The 22,755-nt window shown below is 38.7% G+C and overlaps 2 protein-coding genes and 1 long non-coding RNA gene across 6 annotated transcripts in view; 1 reads left to right on the plus strand and 2 right to left on the minus strand.

Annotated features, from left to right (window-relative positions):
• The window catches only part of GCA (grancalcin), a 50,821-nt gene extending 44,280 nt beyond the window's left edge, over positions 1-6,541 (minus strand). The window contains exons 1-2 of one of the 4 annotated variants that reach the window (XM_082691257.1): positions 6,368-6,541; positions 5,667-5,823 (exon numbers count right to left, since the gene is read on the minus strand). The gene's annotated coding sequence lies outside the window, so the exon portion shown is untranslated. Of the gene's footprint in view, positions 1-5,265; positions 5,351-5,666; positions 6,030-6,367 lie in introns of those variants that run through there. The other 3 variants (XM_082691255.1, XM_082691256.1, XM_082691258.1) reach the window with 3 other exon arrangements.
• IFIH1 (interferon induced with helicase C domain 1) overlaps positions 6,058-22,755 on the plus strand; it is a 55,839-nt gene continuing 39,141 nt past the window's right edge. Inside the window, exons 1-3 of the mRNA XM_082691250.1 lie at positions 6,058-6,890; positions 14,489-14,657; positions 19,220-19,366. Coding sequence (XP_082547376.1) covers positions 6,438-6,890; positions 14,489-14,657; positions 19,220-19,366 — 769 coding nt within the window. The 5' untranslated portion in view covers positions 6,058-6,437. The remainder of the gene's footprint in view (positions 6,891-14,488; positions 14,658-19,219; positions 19,367-22,755) is intronic.
• On the minus strand, positions 17,984-19,213 carry LOC309844411. Its single transcript, XR_014300669.1, has 2 exons — positions 18,273-19,213; positions 17,984-18,139 (listed from the first exon to the last, which is right to left on the minus strand). It is a non-coding gene; the product is annotated as an uncharacterized lncRNA (long non-coding RNA).

Below are 22,755 nucleotides of genomic sequence, written 5' to 3' on the forward strand. Positions count from 1 at the left end.
TATTAGTCATTGCTGCCCAAATATCCTGGCCATCCCTACTGGCAGGGAATCTGCCACAGGCTCTTTTCCCCATGGCATGTCAACATGATCTCCCAATGGAGATCACTTCCTTGGAGATCTCTTCCTCACAGTTGTGACCATTTTCGCTCACGGTCTGTTGAAGAGATGCTGAATGCACACAGGCAAATACCCATATTTACACAATAAAGTATTCGTAGGAAATACACTTAAAATATTAAAAATGCCTATCTCTGGGTGATAGGATTACAAGTAACTAATACAATCTTCTTCAGCATTGCGTTATCCACCCCCCAATTTCTACAGTGAACAAAAACTATTTCTTAAATAGAGCATACTTTTATTAAAATATTCAATTCAAGGGGAGCATCAGTGGCTCAGTCAGTTAAGAGAAAAATCAAGAAAAATCACAGGACACATCCTTGAATTCTGACACAACGAATGCACTGACTGTTCTTGTTGTGTGAGAAAAATCAATCCCTCTGACTGGGCCTCATTAAGCATCTCCCTACAGCTAAGGTCATGATCACGGGGTTCTGGGATTGAGCCCCACATCGGGCTCCTTGCTCAGCGGGGAGTCTGCTTCTTCTTCTCCTTCTCCCTCTGCCTCTCTGCCTGCTCTCTCAAATAAAATATTTTAAAAAATTAAAAAAAATTCAACTCAAGAATATATTTTATATCCCATTGCATATCTGGCAATAGAATATGAAATATATTCAGTTTCCATGTGTTAACATAGTATACTGACATCTTTCACAAAGCAATGCTAGTAACTTGAAATGTTCACTTTCAAGATCTAAATGTTGAATTTCCCTTCTTTGCCCAGAGTTCACTCTCCCTTCCCCTATACATCTTCTTCTTCTATTCATATTAATCCTGCTCCTCAAATTCATCACAACTTCTAGCCCTTAGGTGGCTTGTTAGAGCCGTGGTCTCCAAGTACTTTGACTTTGTTCCTGAACATGAACCCTAATAAAAGTATATATACTTAGAAAATCTTTACATGTACACCTATAATAATGTATCATAAAATAGAAATAAAAATTAAATAGTAAGGCATCAGATGAAGATGAAATAAGATTGTTCAATGTAACTGATATAAACCAGTGCATTAATAATAAAATACATTTTGAAGTTGATAATGCTTTATTATTTTATTTTTTCAAAGATTTTATGTATTTATTTGACAGACAGACACAGCGAGAGAGGGAACACAAGCAAGGGAGAGGGAGAGGGAGAAGCAGACCTCCTGCTGAGCAGGGAGCCCAGTGCAATGTGGGGCTCCATCCCAGGATCCTGGGATCATGACCTGAGCTTAAGGACTGAGCTGCCCAGGACCCTCGCTTTATTATTTTGGAAAAAATCTTAGTTTAACCCTTTGTTGTTTAGTAAATCAAAGAGATTGATTTAATTTATCTTAATGCTTGATTTCAGTAACTCATTCTACTTCAAAATTTTGTCAGTTATAATATGAGCAGGTGAAATATAATTGTAGAGGTGTATATATTAAGTGATTAGAATAGCAACCTCTCAATCAGAATGAACACAGGCTTAGACATCTAACCCCAAGTGTTTTTACCAGTTAACCATCAACCATAATTTCAAGGAAAAAACAATGGCATTCTAATTATATTTAGCTGTAGTTGCTTTTAACCATTAATTTTAAAATAAAGTAAAAAAAAAAAAAAAAAAGCCCTATCTATGTCTTTGAGGTATAGGAGTTGTTTTAACAAAAACATGTCCAAAGTGACTGTTTTGAAAGGATTAAGCTATAGAAGAAGAATTTGGAAAAATAGATATTTGGAAAATTTTTCAGATTCCTGATATTTTTCCCTCAACATTGTTTTGTTATATAGAAGCACTTTTACATGTGCATGCTTAAAACCAGAATTTTATAACTGAAATGGTAGAAATATTTAAGAAATGAGTATTAGGATCTAATAAACTTAGCTAAAATTCCTTTTTCTGTTTTGGACTTCTGTCTTTGAAATATAAAGCTATCACAGTACCCTTTCAATAAACTTTCTGCTAAATCAGTCTATCAGCTTCTGTTTCTTGAAAAAAGTGATCCTATCTAAAAACTCAATCATATGGCTAGTTATTATATAGGCTTATGTACATAACTAATTTGTTTCCACTCTAAATTGTGCATTCTTTGAGAGTTAGCACCATCTCTTACTCATTGCTTGTAGTTACTTCTTGGACACCTAAAATGCCAGGGCTGGTGCTAAGTACAGTCTAGCCCTTGAACAACCTAATGGCCCAGCCTGGTACTGGTATCTTGCTCATTTCATAAGTGAGAAACTTCAGGAAACAGCAACTAAGATGCAGTGCTGAGGTGTGAGTCCTGACATTCTGGCTCAGGGTCATCATGCTTAATCAGAGCACCATACTGCTAGGTTAAGGACACCTAGCTTTAAATGAAACAGAGTCGGCACTTTATTGGTACAAGTTGGCAACAACCAAAGGAACAGAAAAACAATATTAGAATCATTTCCTTATTGAACTAGATTTATGGTAATTTAATTGAAGAAAAAAAAGCATACTGCTGTTATATTATAGTTCTAGTTTGTCAAAGAAGAGGCAGCTATGATTTTTACTATTTCTCAGCTGTAGAAATTTCAGATGAATGGCTGGATAACAGCAGGAATTTGTTATCTCATATCTTCCTGAATTACTGTTTAGAGAACAAAATGCTACAGATGACTTTTTAAAAATTGATGGGGACTGAAATGTTTCTTTTGGGTTTAAAAAGAAAAGGCAGGTCTAGAGAAAAGTAAAAGACATAGATTGACAAGACTCCCTACCCCAAAGGAGAAAGGAAATAGAAACTTACATTTGGAAAACAAAGAGGAGAATGAAAATGAAAGTTATCAGAGGAAGCTTGACACAGGAAAACATCTATTCAATGAAAAAGCAAAAAATAAACTAAATCCCAATGCGAAATTATAGATAAAGAAAAAAGACACATTTTGAGAGACTGAGGCTTGGCTTTCTCCCCCATCAATCTCCTCCTTCCAGAACGGTCCTATCAAGATTATGGACGATTCCTAAAGAAGAGGTCCCTTTCTACTTTCCTTCTGGTGTTTGTACTCACACTCAGTCTTCATCGTTCAACCCTCATCTCTCAAAGTGACTCTTACTTGAGAGTAAATATGAATTGTTACTGATAGATATTATGAAATGCTGGTGGTGAGAATTAGAGGGGGTCTATATGAAAAATCAGCTGGCGGAACTGTAGTGTGCATTATTATCTCGGTCTTACTAATGTCAGGAACAAGACAAGGGTGCCCACTTTCCCCACTCATATTCAACATAGTACTGAGGTCCTGGCCAGAGCAATCAGGCAGGAAAAAGAAATAAAAGGTATCAGAACTGGACAAAAAGAAGTAAAATTGTCTCTATTTGTAGATGACATGATTTCATAGAGTGAAAATCCTAAGGACTCCAATAAAAACCTGTTAGATCTAATCAACTTATTCAGTAAAGTTGTAGGATATGAAATCAATGTACAAAAATCAGTAGCATTTCTATACACTAACAACAAATTGTGTGAAAAAGAAATAAAGAAAATAATTCCATTTATGATAGCAACAAAATACTTAGGAATGGATCTTACTGTAGATCTCATAGCATTTGTTCCCAAGTGGCACATTGCCTATTTTCTAGCTATTATTTGGTATCTGTCTTCCCACTTCCACTTGAATGTAAGTTCCATAAAATTAGAAGCTTTGCTCAGTTTTATTAACTACACAAGAGCAGCATTGATCATACTGCAAATACTTATAATAAATGTTTTTTAAATGACTGCATGAATGAATGACATAATCTGAACACCGAACATGTAAGCTTCTACTTTTGACCCTCCGTCATCCAAATAGCAATTTGACAGTGTTAGGATGATGACATTATTTCCCCATATTTAGCCATCAATCCCTTTGTATCCTCCAGTGATTGACATTCAAGAACAGAAGAATGGGCATCAGGGGACAGAATGGTTTTTGGTTGCTTGGTTGGCTTTTGTTTTAATGTACAGAATGAAACCTGTCAGCACCTCCAGGGTAGGGGTGGAGGGAATTTCTTGGAATAGTCCTAAAAGATATCTTTACAGAACCAATAACTAAAATCGATAATTTGAATACTTTTGTAAAAATGTATAATTTAATCTCTTTTTTAAAGATTTACTTTGGGGGGGGGTGTGAGCAAGTTGGGGAGAGGGGCAGAGGGAGAGGAGACAATCTCAAGCCAACCACCCACTGAGTGCAGAACCTGACGTGAGGCTCGATCTCACAAACACATCAGATCATGACCTGAACTGAAACCAAGAGTCAGACACTTAAGCAACTGACCCCTTAATCTCTCTTTTTTTAGGTACAAGGTCAAATCCCAAAATTAATACATACTGGTATTTTATGAAGAAACATAAAAGAATAATATAAAGCAGGTCCACCTGCAAGGACAAAGTTTATTTCACTTCAGTAACTTTCACTATGTGTTTGACATTAGACCAGCTGCTAACGTCAAGGCAAATAAAATTCCCATTGAGGGTAATCAGCAAGGACCTGCTGGTTAGGATCTACTGTTTGAATTCTACTGGTTAGTGTGTACACATGGCCTCTCTTCAAGCAGCTTACAATCCTAAAGGGAAGAAAATAGCTTAGCTATATAATATAATTAGAGCATAAAATAAGATGGCATGCTATAAAGAGCTCAACTGAGTATTTTGTATGCATCTGAGAAAAACAAGGACTCTGTATTTCTCTTATCCAGTCCAAAGCCGCAGTAGGCTCCCCTGTCCTATCTAAACTTCATTGAATATGCTTAGCTAAGAGATTACTTTTCCTAAATGTATCTTTTTTAATGGCTTAACTGTCCCCTCCCTTCTCCACATAATTCTAGACCAAGAGGTTCTCCTGGTGAAGCATATACACTACCACCCACAGACCCCCAGGACGGCAGAATGTGAGTAGCAACCTGAAGGACTCACTTTTATGTGGCTTCTGTACTGAACCGAAGCTGCCATTTTTCAGTGTGGGTGTCTTTTTTTTTTCTCATGACATAGACAAATGTTGATGTTTACTACAAGTTGGTACATTAGTTGCTAATTAAGTTCCTCACTGCTTCAGCCAAAACTTTCTGTATTGAATCCAAGAAAAGAATGGCAGCTATATCAAAAATAAGTTGTTGGGGATTTTTGTTTTGTTTTATTAAAGGAAAGTTGTATATTAAAGAATATGGGGAACTTACAGGCTGGGAGATAGAAAACCTTCATTCTTGGCTTGCTCTTAAACTGAGTTGGTGGTTAGAGTCCCTCTGCGTCTGTCACCAGGCCCTGGTCAAAGCCAAACAAATACTACAGTTTACACATCAGGCAGTCAAATAAACCGTTTATCATTATTCCCTCTTTTTCATACCCACAAATTCTCAGAGGAAAGAGCTGGCTGGGGCGGACCCAAGGGAAGTCAGGTTTACTCTAGACCGGGTGCAAAGTTCATTCATTCTGGGGCTCTGGGTTCACACCTCTCTGGAAAGATATCTTCGTAGCTTTATTTTCTCCACCTGCTTCCTGCAGTGTGACCATCTTATCTCCAGACCCGGGGGGGTGGGTGGGATGGGGGTGGAGGTTTGGGGGGGGGGGCAGAACCCACCTGTATGCACCGGCCCAGGGTAACTCCTTCTTGCTGGCGTCAGGGTCCGGGGCTGTTTCTCTTCACTTCTGGACCGGGAAGTCCCGCATCACGCGCTTCCAAGCCCGCCACATTTTCGCTGACGGGGCTGGGGGGAGGGGGCGGCCATGCAAGACGGCTGTGGGAAAGAAGTCCGAGTTTTGAGGCACAAAAGTCAAAATACCTGCAGGCGGAGCGTGGCTGAGTCGCGGCTTTTCGAATTCGCTTTCCTTTTCCGTTTCCCACAGCGCCTGCCGCCAGAACACTGTCCTTGCCACGGCCGACCGAAGGGCGGCTCCGGCGCTGGGAAAGCGACACACCCCCGCCCCGGCGGATTACGTCTGTAAAGGCCCGAGGAGGACGCGGAGAATCGAAACAGAAACCCAAGTCCGGCGAACTACAAGAACTGCCGTGCGGAAAGCGGGGCTCAAAGCTCCCACCGGAGTTGGCGGCGGCGGCATCTGGGTCCTCGGCCAGGGCGAGCGCAGCCGAGAGTCGGAGGGGTCGCGGCGGCTCGCAGCTTGGCGCCGCCGCGTCCCTGAGACCCGCCCCCTGCTCAGGTGCGGCCGACCGAGCACCCCCTGCCCCGCGCGCCGTCCCGGGGGTCCTGCGGGCCCCTGGCTCGTCAGGCGCAGCGCTGCGGACCCTGCGGCTCCAAACCGACCGCGGGACACCCAGCTCACCTGTTGAGCCCAGAACAGCAAACCGTCCGTCTGTTGGGGGGAATCCTCTCCCTTCGCTGCGAGGGGAAAGATGTCGAACGGCTATTCTGCAGACAAGAGTTTCTGCTATCTCATCTCGTGTTTCAGGGCCAGAGTGAAAACGTACATCCAGGTGGAGCCGGTGCTGGACTACCTGGACTTTCTGCCCAATGACGTGAAGGAGCAGATCCAGAGGACGGCGGTCAACGCTGGGAACATGCAGGCGGCTGATGAACTTCTGAACGCTTTGGAGAAGGGAGGCTGGCCCCCCGGCTGGCCTAGACAATTTCTGGTGGCCCTTCAGAGAGCAGGCAGCGTTTTAGCCGCCCGCTACCTGAACCCAGAGCTCACCGACCTGCCTTCGCCATCCTCCGAGAGCGCTCATGATGAGTGTCTCCAATTGCTGAACCTCCTCCAGCCCACCCTGGTGGACAGACTTCTGGTTAGAGATGTCTTGGATAAGTGTGTGGAGAAGAAACTGTTGACAAATGAAGACCGTAATCGGGTAGGTGTCTGCTCAGATGGAGGCAGAGTTTGTAACTCAGGGATGCTCCTTCCTTTGCCCCACTCCAAATGTTCTTGGATATCTCTGGGTAAATTTGGTTCCCTCCTTTCTTGAGAATAGAACAGTTAGGCACGTAACATATTTTGAGAATTGAGTACAAAGAAAGCTCTTTTTCTTTTTTTTTTTTTTTTTAAAGATTTTTTATTTATTTATTTGACAGACAGAGATCACAAGTACGCAGAGAGGCAGGCAGAGAGAGAGAGAGAGAGAGGGAAGCAGGCTTCCTGCGGAGCAGAGAGCCCGATGCGGGGCTCGATCCCAGGACCCTGAGATCATGACCTGAGCCGAAGGCAGCAGCCCAAACCACTGAGCCACCCAGGCGCCCCAGAAAGCTCTTTTTCTAATCTTTTCACTAAAAGAAGCCAAAGAGGTGTTAACTCCAAAATAGTAACTCATACTAATAGATAACATTTACTGAGCACTTACTATAGGCTCTTAGCATCATTTGCAAAACTTATGATCAGAGTTCATGCTCCCAATCACTCATTACGATTTTTAAGGTTATTAATGTTGTTTTACAGATGGGAAAACTGAGGTAGGTTATGTAACTTGCCCGAGGTGTCCCGGGAAAGCAGTAGCTGACTTAGGGATTTAGGTTCTGGTGGTCTGCAATTTTATCTCTCACTTTATATAGTTCGATAGAAGAGGTATCAGCAAACCATGACCCATGGTCTAAGTCTAGCCTATTACAAGTTTTTGCAGGCCCAAACACTAAGAATAGTTTTCACATTTTTAAATTTCTAGTGCTCATAAAGAAAGTTTTATTGGAACAGAGCCATGCCCATTCATTTACATACTACAACTGCTTTTGCACTTTAAGAGCAGTTGAACAGAGACTATATAGCCCACAAAGCTTACAGTATTATCTGAACTTTACAGAAAAAAACTGCCAATCTTTGGCCTATATTATTATTTATTATGCCATTTGATCTTGGTCCAAATGGAGAAATTACATCACACACACGTTTTTTTTTTTTTTTTCTTTGATCCAAGTTATGACATTCTCTGGGAACTAAAAGTCGTAGATAATTTATTGGGGAAAAAATGTTGCCAGTTGCAATTTTTCATGTTAGCAAAGGCATTCTGACAGGGTGAATTTTACAGGTCACTTTACACTTAATGTAATGTTTCTTTGTTCATTGTTTTTCAATGAATAAGGATGTACTGTGAAGTATAGAAATGCTGCCCTACATTGAACATGACTTATTCTGGGTTGTAAGTAAATAAATATCTTATTTTGAAAAGCATGTAAGCAAATAACCAAACCCATGAGTAAAAGTCAAAGGCTTTGTCTAACGTGCTATGATTCTGACTTTTTCTTTCCTCTCTCTCTCTCTCTCTCTCTCTTTCTTTCTTTTGGATTCATCAGTTGTTTGTGTCTGCATTACAAAGTTCTGGACATTGGCCTCATGTTAGCCTGTGATGTAACTTTGTCTTTAGCAACTAAAGTTGATAGTCCTTTGTAGACTTGACAGCCATAGGGCCTGTCCAAAGACCCAAGCACGCATCTAATTTTGATGGCTGGTTTTCCCAACAAGTAAATTACTTTACACTGTTGTCTGTAACGTTTATGTAGTTTTGTGTATTGAGAACCAGCTAGAACGCATTATAGTAGTCCAGCTGGATATGACAAATGTGTACATCACTGTGGCAGAATCTTAATTTGGAAGACAGTATGCAGCCTTCAAGCCAGCTGGAGATGGAAGATGGCATTTCCAGCCACAGTAGCTGTTAGGAAGTCCAGAAGCAACAGAGTCCAGTAACACCACAAAGCTGTTTATGTTTGGTGGGTATGATGTCCCGATTGCCAGCGAAACAGCACTTCTCCTTATTTACTCTAAATACTTCTGCCTATCAGCATCACTTTTGTCTTGCCTGGATTGAATTTCCGCCAGCTAGATTTTATCCAAGTTCTTGATTCTGGCAAGCTTGGAGGCAGCTAGCAGTAATGCAAGGGATTTGACACAAAGAAGATGTAGAGTAAAAGGACATTTATGTACTGGGTAGCAGTTAAAGTCAAAGCAACCCAAACTCTCCCTCAAATTCATATTTCAAAAGAGGCTCTGAAAGATGGAGGAGCTATGCATTTGAAGCTTTCTGAGGAGGAATAGTGTCTCTGTGACATTCTGGAATCATGTCTACATGTCGTTTTACGTGTATCATCATCAAAGCTATCAAAGACAATGGAAAAATAAGCTATCGGAGACAGTGAGAAACCAGCACTAGGTTTAGAAGAATCTGTATTGATCTGGGGGTCATTGATGAATATTTATCTCAAAACAGCAAAGTGTACTGGGGAAAAACATGAGAATTTGGAATGGGAAACCTGGTTTTGAGACCTATGTTTGTTTCTTACTCTGTGTGTTACTTTGGGTCAAGTTATTTAAGTTCCTTGATCCTAAATTTACCCAAGAAAATGGACATAATATCTCCTCTCACTCATGGTACCTTAGTGAATACAAATGAGAAATCATGTTTATGAAAAAGCTTTTTAATGAATAATAATAATAAAGAGTTGTTTTGACATGATGACGATGATGACTTATATCATCATTCACTTGGTTACAACTCCTTGTGAATTTAAAGTTTCAGAGATTTAGGTGAATCAACCACATTGAAACTGAGATCTGCTTAAAGCCCATGCATTAAACTGGGATTTCAAGGAAAAGCTATGTCTCTCATCTTTAGAAACCTAGCCAGGACTAGCTATAGAACTGGTACTTGATAAGTATTAACTGATTGATTGAATTTATTTCCCACAAGTTGTCTGAGATAAGGGATAAGAACACATGATGTCATGGATTGCCTTGCCAGGCATTTGGAAATGGATGGATGATGGACTTAAGATCTCCAAATTTGCTTTTGGATATCCTTAAGTAATATTTGACTAAGAAGTCAGGACTTCTAAAAAATATTTTATTATAATTATTTTCTGTTTTCTAGCAGACATTTTCTACTCGGTCTGTCATTTTAGTTTATGGTTCTCATGTCCATCCCTGCAACCCCTGCCCTTCATACACCAGAGCCTCTGGAAATTATCCTAGATTTAGTTTGGTATCCAGCAAGTATCCAAAGAAACTTATTTAATGGATTGATTATTCATTCATTTGGTTTATGGAGTGACATCTTGTGGCAGATATCATGCCAGTGGTGAAAAGACTAGATAATAATGCTGATACTGTCTGTGCTGTCATGGAGCTTATGTTGTAGTGTTAATCGGTATTCATCCTTCTAATAAATAGTTAATGTCTAGTATATGCAAGGCACTATTGTAAATACCGGAGAGTCAATAATAAATACAAGAATCACTTTACAGATCGTTATAATATAATTATCCTTAATAGAAAGGGGCTGCCCTTGTACTGACCTGTTTTATTTTAGGCTGCTTCGTGACCTCTTGGCATTGAGATCCATTGAGATCCATTGACTTAAACATCCATGAACTCTGGAAAAGAGGTGAACATATAGACATTTCCAGTGTCTTAATATCAGTCTGAGCAAATGAAGAGAGGTTCATGTTTCAGTCCTAGCCAGTTCAAAGCATTAAACACCCATAGTCCAGGAAGACCCCATATGCCTTCAATTTACATGGGAGAACCAGAGATACTTTGTTCGGTCCAGCTAGAAACCAAGTCCAGTGGTCCTTATATGAAGCGAAAACATGAGTCAGTCTCTCCCAGCTCATTATATTGTCAGGCAAATTAGTATGTGTAAGAATTTTATTAGGAAGAAAAAGTACTAGTAAGAAGTTAGTGATGTCAATGTAATGATATGTACTCATTTAGAAACACATTAACTTTTCTTTAATGTTATTCCTTTTGCATTTATTAGCTAGAATTCTTTTTTTTAATTAACATATAATGTATTTTTTGTTTCAAGGGCACAGGTCTGTGAATCATCAGTCTTACATAATTCACAGCACTCACCATAGCACATACCCACCCCAATGTCCATCACCCAGCCACCCCATCCCTCCCACCCCCCTTCCCTCCAGCACATTAACTTTTTATGGGGAACTAGTTTTTTTTTAAATCTCTTTTTAAATTTAAATTCAATTAACTAACATACAATGTATTATTGGTTTCAAATGTAGAGGTCAGTGATTCATCAGTCTTATATGACACCCAGTGCTCATTACATCACATGCCTTCCCTAATGTCCATCATCCAATTATCCCATCCCGCAATGCCCCTCCCCTCCAGCAACCCTCAGTTTATTTCTTATGATTTACAGTCTTCTCTTATGGTTTGTCTCCCTCTCTGATTTTGCCTTGTTTTATTTTTTCCCCTCTTCCTATGGGGAACTAAATTTTATTTTATTTTATTTTTATTTAAAGATTTATTTAAAGATTTTATTAAGATTTTATTTATTTATTTGACAGAGAGAGAGACAGCAAGAGAGGGAATACAAGCGGAGAGAGTGGGAGAGGGAGAAGCAGGCTTCCTGCCAAGCAGTGAGCCTGATGCAGGGTTTGATCCCAGGAGCCTGGGATCATGCCCTAAGTCAAAGGCAGACGCTTAAAGATTGAGCAACCCAGGCACCTGAAGAACCAGCTTTTAAAAATTCTTTGTTTTTAACATAAGTTTTGCTTCCTGATTTACTGGTATGAGAGCTGAGCTCTGCTATGTTAAAAAAAAAAAATGTCATTATATTTAAATCGTTACCTAAGATTTTTATGAAGGAGAGAAAACATTTTTATCAAACAATTTCGTCAGCAAGCCAGTATCTAGTGGAAATATCATTTATTTCTGTTGGAAAGAAAAAACATAGATCAAGTAATTTAGAATGTGAAAGCATGTAATTGTATTACCAACAAATTCATAATTATTTTATATCCTATAAATTAGTTAAAAATGTTTCATAGATATTTTAAACTGCATATTTAGAGAAAATGCTCAGTGAGGGAGGAGCATAAGAATCATTACATGTTCTGTTGAAGTCTCAAGTCTAAGTACTTACCTTTCAAGAATTTCCATAATCAAGTTTAATGTTGGGGTCTAATGTCTCTAGTATGTTTTAGAAGACTGGATTAAGTAAAAAAAAAAAAAAAATGTATTTACATATATATATGGCTGTTTCAAAGGGAGCTGATGCTACTTTCTAGCACCCAAACTCATAAGACTTCTTTAAAAATTCAGAATCTTGATGAAGCTTCTAAAATTGTACAGGTGTTACATGTAGTTCCACTGTTCGTATAATAAAAATATTCATAGGAAATAATGACATAATGATCCTCAACTGCCTGAAATCAATAAGGACAAAGCAAGCTTGACAAATGTAATTCTACAGTTAAAATCAACTTAACTAATTAATAGTGGAAGAAGATTTAGTGCCTATACTATAATTAGGTTTTTAATGAGAGTATTCATTACAGTGCCCCACTCTTTTTAGAGAAATGCTTTCTGATTACTGCTGTCAGATGGATTTAAAGGTGATTAAAGAGTGAGGTAATTAAAAATAGGAGTGGTTGAGTTAAAAGAAGGTGCTCAAACCAGTCTTACTAAAACATCTTTAGCAACTATGTTTTAAGTTAGCAGATAATAATAAAGATGTTACAAACACCAGAGAAGACAAAAAGTTTCCATTAGGAGATTAATGAAGTTAGACAAAAGGTGAGAAATCAGCAAGAATCTGCTTAGAAAATGCTGTGAGGGAGATGGACTGAAATTACCTAAATTTTGTTAAGTCCAGTAGTCATCTTACCCACTTCTTGTCAGAAAATGCTTACAATTGGAGACAATTAGTAGCTATAATTATAGCTCAGGAAGGCAGTATTTGGCCTCTGAAGTCAGTTGCCTGGGATGAAATTGTACCTATTTACTAGCTTTGTAGCTTCAGGGAGGTAACTGGAATTCTCTGTGTGTTGGATTTCTGGTCTGAAAAGTGGGTTAATATTGGTCCCTTCTTCAGGGTTTCTGGGTTAATAGGTGTGAAGCCTTTATAATAACATCATTAAGTATTATCTAGTAAGACAAATGTACCCACTGGGTAGAAATCATGCTACATCTTCTGTACTAAGTAGTGTCCATTGGTGAAGTGTTTATAAAGGTTGATGCTTTCTTCAGTCATCCATAATAATATAACACTAAATTTGTGTCAAGCACTGTTCCAAAAATGCAAACAAATACCCGAAACTAAAAAGTTATAGGATATATTTATAGGACTAGAAAATACACAAATTTAATAGGAAACAATTGATCTAGCAAGTCAACCCAGATTATACATGTAGGAGGTGGACAAATGTTCAGAAGGACCTTTGAGAGCAAGTAAGTCTACATTTCTCATCTAAGCTGCTGATTAGAACTGTGAGATCCTTAAAAATTCTGGCTTCCTAACACAGACAAAATAAGTCAGAATCTTTGGGGGTAGATCCCAGACATCAGTGTTTTTAAAGCTCCCCAGGTGTGCCTAATGTGCAGGTGGGGGGGGGGCGAGATCCGAAATTTCTTTTCATTTGCCCCATTCTGTACATGCAGAAGCTGAGGCCCAGAAGGAAGAAGGCTTTCTTCAAGACACAGCAGGTTGATGATACCCTGTTTAATTTCTTTCTGGTCTAAATGTAGCTTGTATTAGTTTTTTTTTTCTCCAAATGTTTGGTGCTGAATTAAGTACTGGGAAATGCCCTGTGATAATGATTACACAAATGATCCACATTTAAAATGATTTGCTAGTTTAATCTAAAAGAGAAATCAAAGGAAGAGTAAAAGTTGTAATGAATAGTATAGAAATAATTCTGCCCCATACTTTAAGTAAAGAATATATGTAGGAATAAATTTGCCTCATAATCTTAAATAAACACAAATTTAACAGGGCGCCTGGGTGGCTCAGTGGGTTAAAACCTCTGCCTTCTGCTCAGATCCTGATCCCAGGGTCCTGGGATGGAGCCCTGAGTAGGGCTCTCTGCCCGGCAGGGAGCCTCCTTCCCCACCCCTCTTTCTGCCTGCCTCTCTGCCTACTTGTGATCTCTGTCAAATAAATAAATTAAATCTTAAAAAAAACCCCACAAATTTAAGAAAATATTATAGTCATCAATACATACTGCAAATATACTAAGTAAACAAGAATATAAATCTTGTGATAGTAATTACTTCATAGTACTGATAGTCAAGAAAGAGGAGTGACGTAAGAAATATTCGGCTTCTTATTTATAGACTCAGTGGGTTGAAAGAAATAGCAAGTCTAGATATATGGAAAGCATTTGAGGCAAATAGACATAACAGAACTAGAAATGAAAGTCTCTTGCCCCTGTTATTCAGAATGGCCAAGGCAGAACATTGACTTCCTAAGTGTCAGTTTTGAATGTCTTGGTGTCTTTAAAAAATGGTGCATATTTAAAAGGGGGCTTGGCCCAGAGATTTGCTCTCTGCTACAATTCAGAATTGTTATAAGTGACATTGTTCTCTTCTTTAGTGTTTGGATATAAACCTTTACCAATACTTATACTTAATTGCTCTTTTTTTTTTTTTAAAGGCTAGTTCCTGTTTAAAATTGTTCAGAAGATATATGATCATTTTAATTCTGCTTTTCTCTTAAAACAGATTTCTGCTGCAGAAAACAATGGAAATGAATCAGGGGTGAGAGAGCTACTGAAAAGGATCGTGCAGAAAGAAAATTGGTTTTCTAAATTTCTGGCTGCTCTAAGTGAAACGGAAAACCATGCCCTTGTCCAAGAGCTAACGGGCACCCCTGATTTTGAAAGTAATGCAGGTATATCTAATTCTACTATAAAAGAGTTTGTACCTTTTCCTCAGTGATTGAGAGTTTAATGAAGCCTGTAGACACAATGCCAAACACTAAGATATTTAGAATCAAAGTTTCAAAATAGGAAGCGATTTGGGAAATGATCTATTTTTTTTCCTCCCCTTTACAAAGGAGGAAACTGCTGCGTGGGGAAAGATTAACTTACCAAAAGGTCATACATAAAACTCAGCAAACTAGGCTATTGCCAGCTTTATATACTTATATATTGGCAGCTGACCCCTAATCTAACATTCTTTCCACTACTTCTCTTATATTGAAAACAAGATGATTACCTAAAATTTTTATCAAAATAATTTATATATTAATTAGATAACCAATAAGTTGGAAGAAAATATTTTAGCTGTTATCATAACTGTGCTGCTAATCTTCTGGTCGTTTATATCAATTTTTAAGGAATTTATTAAACATTTGATAAAAGGTCTGTGATTACCAACATCTCTCGATATTACTTCCTGTGAGGTTTTTTTTTTTTTTTTGGTCCTTCAATTATAATAATAAAAGTAACATTCTAGCACCCTTTCACATATATTTCTAAATCTAATACAAACTGCCATTTTATTTTTCTTTTCAAGGTATGTATCTTATGTTTTCAAAAATCTCATATGTAAGACACATTGAAAGTTAATTGGTAATAAAATGATTTAAATACTTTACAGTCACTTTAAGCTTACTCCACTTCTCTTCATCCAGTCATCTGTCATTCATTCGATGGGCAACATGTGATGAGTGCCACACATACGGTTGCAAATACTCCAGATACAGGCTTAAAGGAGACACACAAAGTCCCTATGGCCACATAGGGCCTTTCTTTTTTCTTTTTTTTTTTTATATTTTATTTATTTATTTGACAGACAAGAGATCACAAGTAGGCAGAGAGGCAGGCAGAGGGAGAAGCAGGCTCCCCGCTGAGCAGAGAGCCCGATGCAGGCCTCGATCCCAGGACCCCGGGATCATGACCTGAGCCGAAGGCAGAGGCTTAACCCACTGAGCCACCCAGGCGCACCCACATAGGGCCTTTCTAATGGAATAAGACAACCAGTAAACACATTTCTGAGTTGCTTGTGCTAAGTAAAAATTTACTAAATTATTAAAATAATTTAATAATTATTTTATTATTTATTATTATTTTTTATTCTCTATTATCTATGAAATAGGTTAATTTTGCCCAGTAGTTAGAAATACACACACACACACACATATCTGTGTATATATCTATATCTATATCTATATCTATATATGCATATACACAGGGACAGACAGACACACACACTCTTAATGAGTTCATTCCCTTTCAGGACCTCATGGAACCATATCCTTCCATGACAGACATTTAAGAGCTTACATTTCAAAGAAAAAATGGTTGCAGTCTAGTTTTTTTTTGTTGTTGTTCCCTGGGAAATTTTGGTCTCAGTGTAACAAGGGACATTAGAAAGGTAGCCTTTCAGGTCACAAGACCTTGTTATATATGTCCCTCAAATTCGATGACACCTCCCCATTTTACAGTAATGTAAAGTGGCATACTTGTTTAGGATGGAGTCTAGAAGATCTGCTCCAAAGTGTCTTCTAGAGTCTCCTGACATGGACAACATGTCTGTCCAAATTTCTTTCTATAATATACATATTTTAAAGATTTTTATTCATTTATTTGAGAGAGAAAGAAAAGAGCAGGGGAGGGACAAGCGGACTCCAGGCTGAACACAGATCCCAGAACCTGAGTGGAAACCGAGAGGAACTCAACCCACTGAGCCACCCAGGCGCCCCTCTTTCTTTCTTTCTTTCTTTCTTTCTTTCTTTCTTTCTTTCTTTCTTTCTTTCTTTCCTTTTTTTTTTTTAAAGATTTTATTTATTTATTTGACAGACAGAGATCACAAGTAGGCAGAGAGGCAGGCAGAGGGAGAGAGGAGGAAGCAGGCTCCCTGCTGAGCAGAGAGCCCGATGTGGGGCTCGATTCCAGGACTCTGAGATCATGACCTGAACCGAAGGCAGAGCCTCAACCTACTGAGCCATCCAGACGCCCCCAGGCGCCCCTCTTTCTAAAATATTTTTCAGTTCCTCTTCACAAGATGCTTTTTAGAAGTTTTGTTTGTTTGTTTGTTTGTTTTAGTAGCTCCATGCCCAGAATGGAGTTCATTGCAGGGTTCCAAATCAGTACCCTGAGATCAAGACCTGCACCAAACTTGAGAGTCGGACACTTAGCCGACTGAACCATGAAGGCAACTCTAGAAGTTTAATGTAATTTTAAGAATTATAATACTTTGAACAAGAGCAATGTAGGTAGAGGAAACATAGTAAATCCCAGGTAATACCTACATTATAACGCTCCTCATCACATATGTCTAGTTCTCTCATGCTTTCCTCTTCACTCTCTTTATGTATGCCATGAATTTGTGTTATTATTAGGTCTTAATGTGTATGCTTCTGAATGGCTTAGGAACTAGTTTCTCCACATTTTCCCAGCCCACGCATATACCCTATCTGGCTATAAAAAGGGGAAAGGCCTTATGGAAAGAAACAAAGGGGAAACCAATTATCCACCCCCCTCTCTGGTCCCTTAGCAGAGACCTCTCATGGTTGGGACTTCTCCCTCCTCCTACCAAAGGGAGTGAAGGTGGGCATTGACCCAGATATGAGGGCTTCTGTGACGGCAGGGAGCAGAGTGGAAAGGGGGTCTCTGAGCTTCCTCGGAGGATTGGAAGGAAAGCTCCAGTCCCTGGCTGAGGTGGCTTTCGTGTCCTTCTCACCACCCCTACCTGCAGGCAGGTTGCTCCTGACCTTCTCATTCCAAAAAGTAGGACTTATTTTTTCATTTCCTCTGAAAATCCAATCAGAGGGATTGGGGTTTAAATTTTGTTCCTGAACTGTGCTTCTTTTTATGAGAATCTAAACACTTCTTCTGGTCTGGGAAGTCTTCATGACCAGAATAAAGTTCACTGTGATTATTCTCATGCTTAGGAGTTACAATGGACTAAATTGTGTTTCCCCTAAATTCATATGTTGAAGCCCTAATCCCTAATGTGACTATGTCTGAGGGATAGGGCCTCCAGCGAGGTAATTAAGGTGAAATGAGGTCAGAAGGGTAAGCCCTAATCTGATAAGACTGTGGCTTATAAGAAGAGGGAGAGATCTCTGTCTCTCTCTTCACCATGTGAGGACACAGTGAGAAGGTGGCCTTCTGCACCCTAGGAGAGAGCTCTTACCAGACACCAGTCCTGCCGACACCTTGATCTGGAACTTCCGATCTCCACCACTATGGGAAAACAAAATTCTCTTGCTTGAGTTACTCCATCTCTATTTTATTGTGGCCTGAACTGACAGATACAGAAGCCTGGGCCGCAGATCCTGATGCTTATTGAATCCTGGCTCTTTTACTTCCCTGCTTGTGTAGCTTGGAGCAGGTATTTGCCTTCTCTGTGCCTCAGTTTACTCCTCTGTGAAATGGGGAAAATAATATTACCTATTACCTAGGGCTATTTGGAGGATTGAATGATTCAACATTTCCATAGCACTTAAATGATAAGTACAAAATAAATGGACGATTTGGATTACAAACGCCAAACATACCTAATGTGTACCTGTAAACGCTGTCAGGTCGTCTTGCCGAACAACAGAGTCCGAAGTCACAACAATTTTCTTCAGGAAATTCTCCACACACAGGACATACTTTCCCTTTATCCTTTAAGATGGGTTCATCCACAATGATACTTTAAGAGACTTTATTTATGGAATCAGTCTTCTCTGATAGATTATAGCTTCAGGAGACCAGAAACTCTTGTTTTTCTTTGTAACTCACATAGCCCCTGAAGAAAACATTACATGTTAGTTGAAGGAAGGAAGGCTGATGGGAGAAATGGAGGGAAAGGGAAGGGAAGGATACAGAATATTTTATTGAATCCCTAAAAAATCTCCAGATATTCAAAATACATGAATTTAGGCTGACATTAAAGCATATGTACATCTCATGTAGAACGCACAGCAAGGGAACAAAATGGCAAGAGCGCAAGCTAAAGAAAAACCACTGCCAAATTTGCATTTTCATAATTCTGCCTTAAATATAACTTTGTGTCACTAAATTAGTGTCTTACTTCCTACCAGTAATGGTCAGATAGGAAATCACCAGACTGTTTTAGTGATTACCGTGGTACTTCTCATGATGTCTTTTTAGATAAAATTTAATCATTACAAAAGAATTACTCACTGTGTCCATATTAAAAATAGAAATACTGTATCATAACAAAAAATATGTTCCTAGCATTTCAAAATGTCAAAGTACAAAAGTATATTCAGGCAAATTTCTACTGGAAACCTCCACTTGGTTTTCAAAATGACAATAGCTTTTTATATTGCATTAAATGATTTACATTCTCTTGCGAATTTCAGAGTATTTCAATACACTCAGGTAAATGTCTATTAGGAACTCCTGTTTCATTTTCAGAATAGCAATTGCCACGAAGCAGACTCTACACGAGCTTGCGCTGACTCCTGTTTACCTTCTGATGCTTCATTCACAGAGACTGAGAATTTATCACAAGAAAGTAGCCCTGACATTCAAGAGGCAGTTCTTTTAGCCACAGGTCCGCCAAGTCCTGAGGGAGCGGGCTGGGACGAGGAAAATGATTCACCGGACTCGTCTTTGGTGGATTCTTCTGTTGTCTCAGGTATTTGGAACCTGCACATCGTTTCCATATTGTGCTAATTACCACTTCCCGAAGAATCAGTTGGTGCATTGATGATGTCGGGTTCTGTGAAACAGAGAGAAAATTTGGGCCTTGGGGTTTTGTGAGCATTCTTATTAAAATCTTATTTCTAGAAATGTTTAAATGAAAAGAATTCTTTGTGGCTAAAAATGTTTCAAAACGAGTGCAATATTAATATGTTATGAATAGGAACACATTTGGTTCTAATTTTACTGTAGGAGAAGCTATCTATGGTCTTTGTGATGTGATAAGTATTATAATCATACCCTATATTTCATGGTTTTCAAAGTACTTTAAAATATATGAATTAGTTTGATTAATCCCAACCTCCGAGAATTAAGAAGGCCATTCATTATCTCTTCTTTATGTTATAGATTGGGATGTCTCAGAGAGGTTCATCTGGGTTATAGAGACCAAACACAAGGCTGTAGAAAGGAAGATGACAGGTGCTAAACGGGGGTTGGCTTGATTTACAGTAACTAATTGGTGAGAGAACTCTTTACCACCATGACCACCTTTTTTAATATGAAATATTCCGGAACGATCAAACTAATTCAATTACATTCCCCTCTCTAATTTGCTTATGATAGAAAAACCCTCTCTTCCTCTCTTTTCACCAAAAGGCCACATTCTATTTTCACAAGAAATAGTCATTTAAAAGAAAAAAAATTAAATATCTGTGCTGTGTGATAAATGTTTAAGAAGTAACTCTGCGGGGAAAAGAAAAGTCCTGAGCTATAGTATTTGCCAATCTTCATGATGCAAATGCTCGCCCTGAAGCTGATGTCAAACCTCCAACCTCACGTCCCTGGGTTGGAAAGAGAGAAGCACCAGCTCACCATTCTGTTAGCATTTCCGCTAGCAGATACAGTGAGCATCAGCAGCTTCAATGCCATAGAGAACAGGGAAATCCAGAAACACGATCAGGAAGTGATGAGTTTAAGTATTCATTACCTTTGCTTTCATATAATTTATTTAACTGTAAATCTATATAATTTAATTTTTAAAGATTTTATTTATTTTATTTGACAGATCAAGATCACAAGTAGGCAGAGAGGCAGGCAGAGAGATAGGGAGGAGGAAGCAGGCTCTCTCTGCTGAGCAGAGAGCCTGATGCGGGGCTTGATCCCAGGACCCTGGGATCATGACCTGAGCCGAAAGCAGAGGCTTTAACCCACTGAGCCACCCAGGCGCCCCTATATAGTTTAATTTTTTAAATGGCTGTGCTTAACAACCTGCTCACAAATTCCTGAAAATTTAACGATTGACTTTGGTGAGCCAATATAAGCGGACTCCATCACACCACTGCAAAGTTTACTATTTTCTCCCCCCACCCTTTTTAAAGTAATCTGCCTCCAATGTGGGGCTTGAACTCACAACCCTGAGATTAAGAGTTGCATGCTCCACCGACCGAGCCATCCAGATGTTTCCAAAATTTCCTATTTTGTACTCAGAAAAGTAGTGCAGCTGCGTTGCAAGAAATTTGGAAACCGTGAAAACATACAAAGAAAAAAATCACCCATCCTTCCACAATGTAGATATATTACTTTTAACATTTGGGTATCTATCCTTCTGATCTTTTTACATAAGTGGATGTTTATACATAATAGCATTTCTCCTGTGTTTGTTAGATATTCTTCTATAGCATGGTTTTTAATGGCTTCATAATAGTTACGACCATTAGATGCTTTATAATTAATAAGTCAATTGTTAAATAATTAAGATGCTAAAAATTTTCTACATTGTGAATAACTCCCTTCATATCTATGTTTCAATGTAATTCTTGAAAACCTATTACATAATTGGAAGTTCTGGATCAAATGATGTTTACCATCTTAAGACATTTGAGAGTTAATGTCAAATTTCACTCCAGGAACTTGTACCAATTTAGGTGTCCTATAGTATAAGAGAGTGCTTATTGCCCTGAAATCTCTTCTGCAAAAACAGTTATTTCTACAAAATATCATTATTTTCAAACCTTGCCAATTTGGTATTTTGCTACTTGAATTTGAATTTTTTGATTTCTAGTGGAAAACCTTTTTGTAAGTTTATTCTTTTTGTTGCTGTTACTAATTGCCTGTTTTCCTATTAGGGTGTTTATATTCTTTTTGCTGATTTGTGTGATCACAAATCTATCTAAATGTATAGGATAGCAATCCTTTGTCATAAATAGTACCAATATGTTTTACAGTTTGCCCGCTATTCAAGCTTGTGCCTCATTTACTTTTTTTTTTTTTTTTTTTTTTTTTTTTTTTTTTTTTTAATGCAATGCTTCTGCTGTTTTGCTGGGTAAATGAATCATCGGGAGGAGTGGGTCTTACTGAAATGCACTCTGATTCCGTAGGTCCTCTGTGGAGCCTGAGATTCTGCCTTTTTCACGCACTCCCTGGTGACACTGTATCACTGGCCTGGACCACACGTTAGTGAGGCTTAATATATAGAATAGCAAAAACCTGAATTCCAGAGGATTTTTTTTTCCACTTGAGCAGCTGCACTCTCCTTCAGAAATCATGATCTTATGGGAATGCCAAAATCACTCTCTGAATGTGGATTTATCACATTTTAATAAACTTCCTTGATAGGATACCTGACATACCTGTGGGTTACTGGCTGTTTTCTAAATCCACACTATAAAGAATCAAAGATAGGACTGAGGCTGGCAAATGATCCTGTATCTTGAATGAGGGTTTTTCATCAAAGGTTGCCAGTAACGCATCTTGTCAGTCTGTAGCTTATGTATCTACCGAAGATTCTGAGTCTTAAAGTGAACAAAATTAAAGGCAAAACTTTAAAAATGTTCTGTTTTCTTACTAGTTAGTGTAAAACTTAGAGTTGCATATTGTGAAAAGAAAATCTGGATCTTAATAATAGCCTTAGAGAACAGAAAGGGTTTTGTTTTGTTTTCTTGCTGTGTTCCCTCTCTCCCTCTCATTTGCCCTCTGTTCCTTTCGATTCTTTCATTTAACAAATATTTATTTAACTCCTACATGCCAGACATGTACTGTTCAGTGTTCAGTTCTGCCAATACAGTGGGGGAACATAATAGAGGTGACTTCTTGCTCCCCTGGAGCTCTCAACTGATGGGCCTGTCAGTCAAACAGTATTCACAGTATAGTCACATTAAGTGCTAGTAACAGTCCTACAGTAAGTGCAAGAACAGCTACTAAAACATATACTAGTCTGAGAACGTGCAGAAGTATATAATACCCTGTCCAGTGATAGGAGGACCCCACCCAATTCACAGACTTGAATGAGCTTCTGGTCTATAGGATCCTCATGATGTCTGGACTTCCCCTGGACTTGAGAGCCATATAGTCCAATCCATTCTGGTCCTTTTCAGCACAATAGCA

The sequence above is a fragment of the Mustela nivalis genome (assembly GCF_964662115.1).
Source record: "Mustela nivalis genome assembly, chromosome: 11".
In the NCBI taxonomy this organism is placed as follows: Eukaryota; Metazoa; Chordata; class Mammalia; order Carnivora; family Mustelidae; genus Mustela; species Mustela nivalis.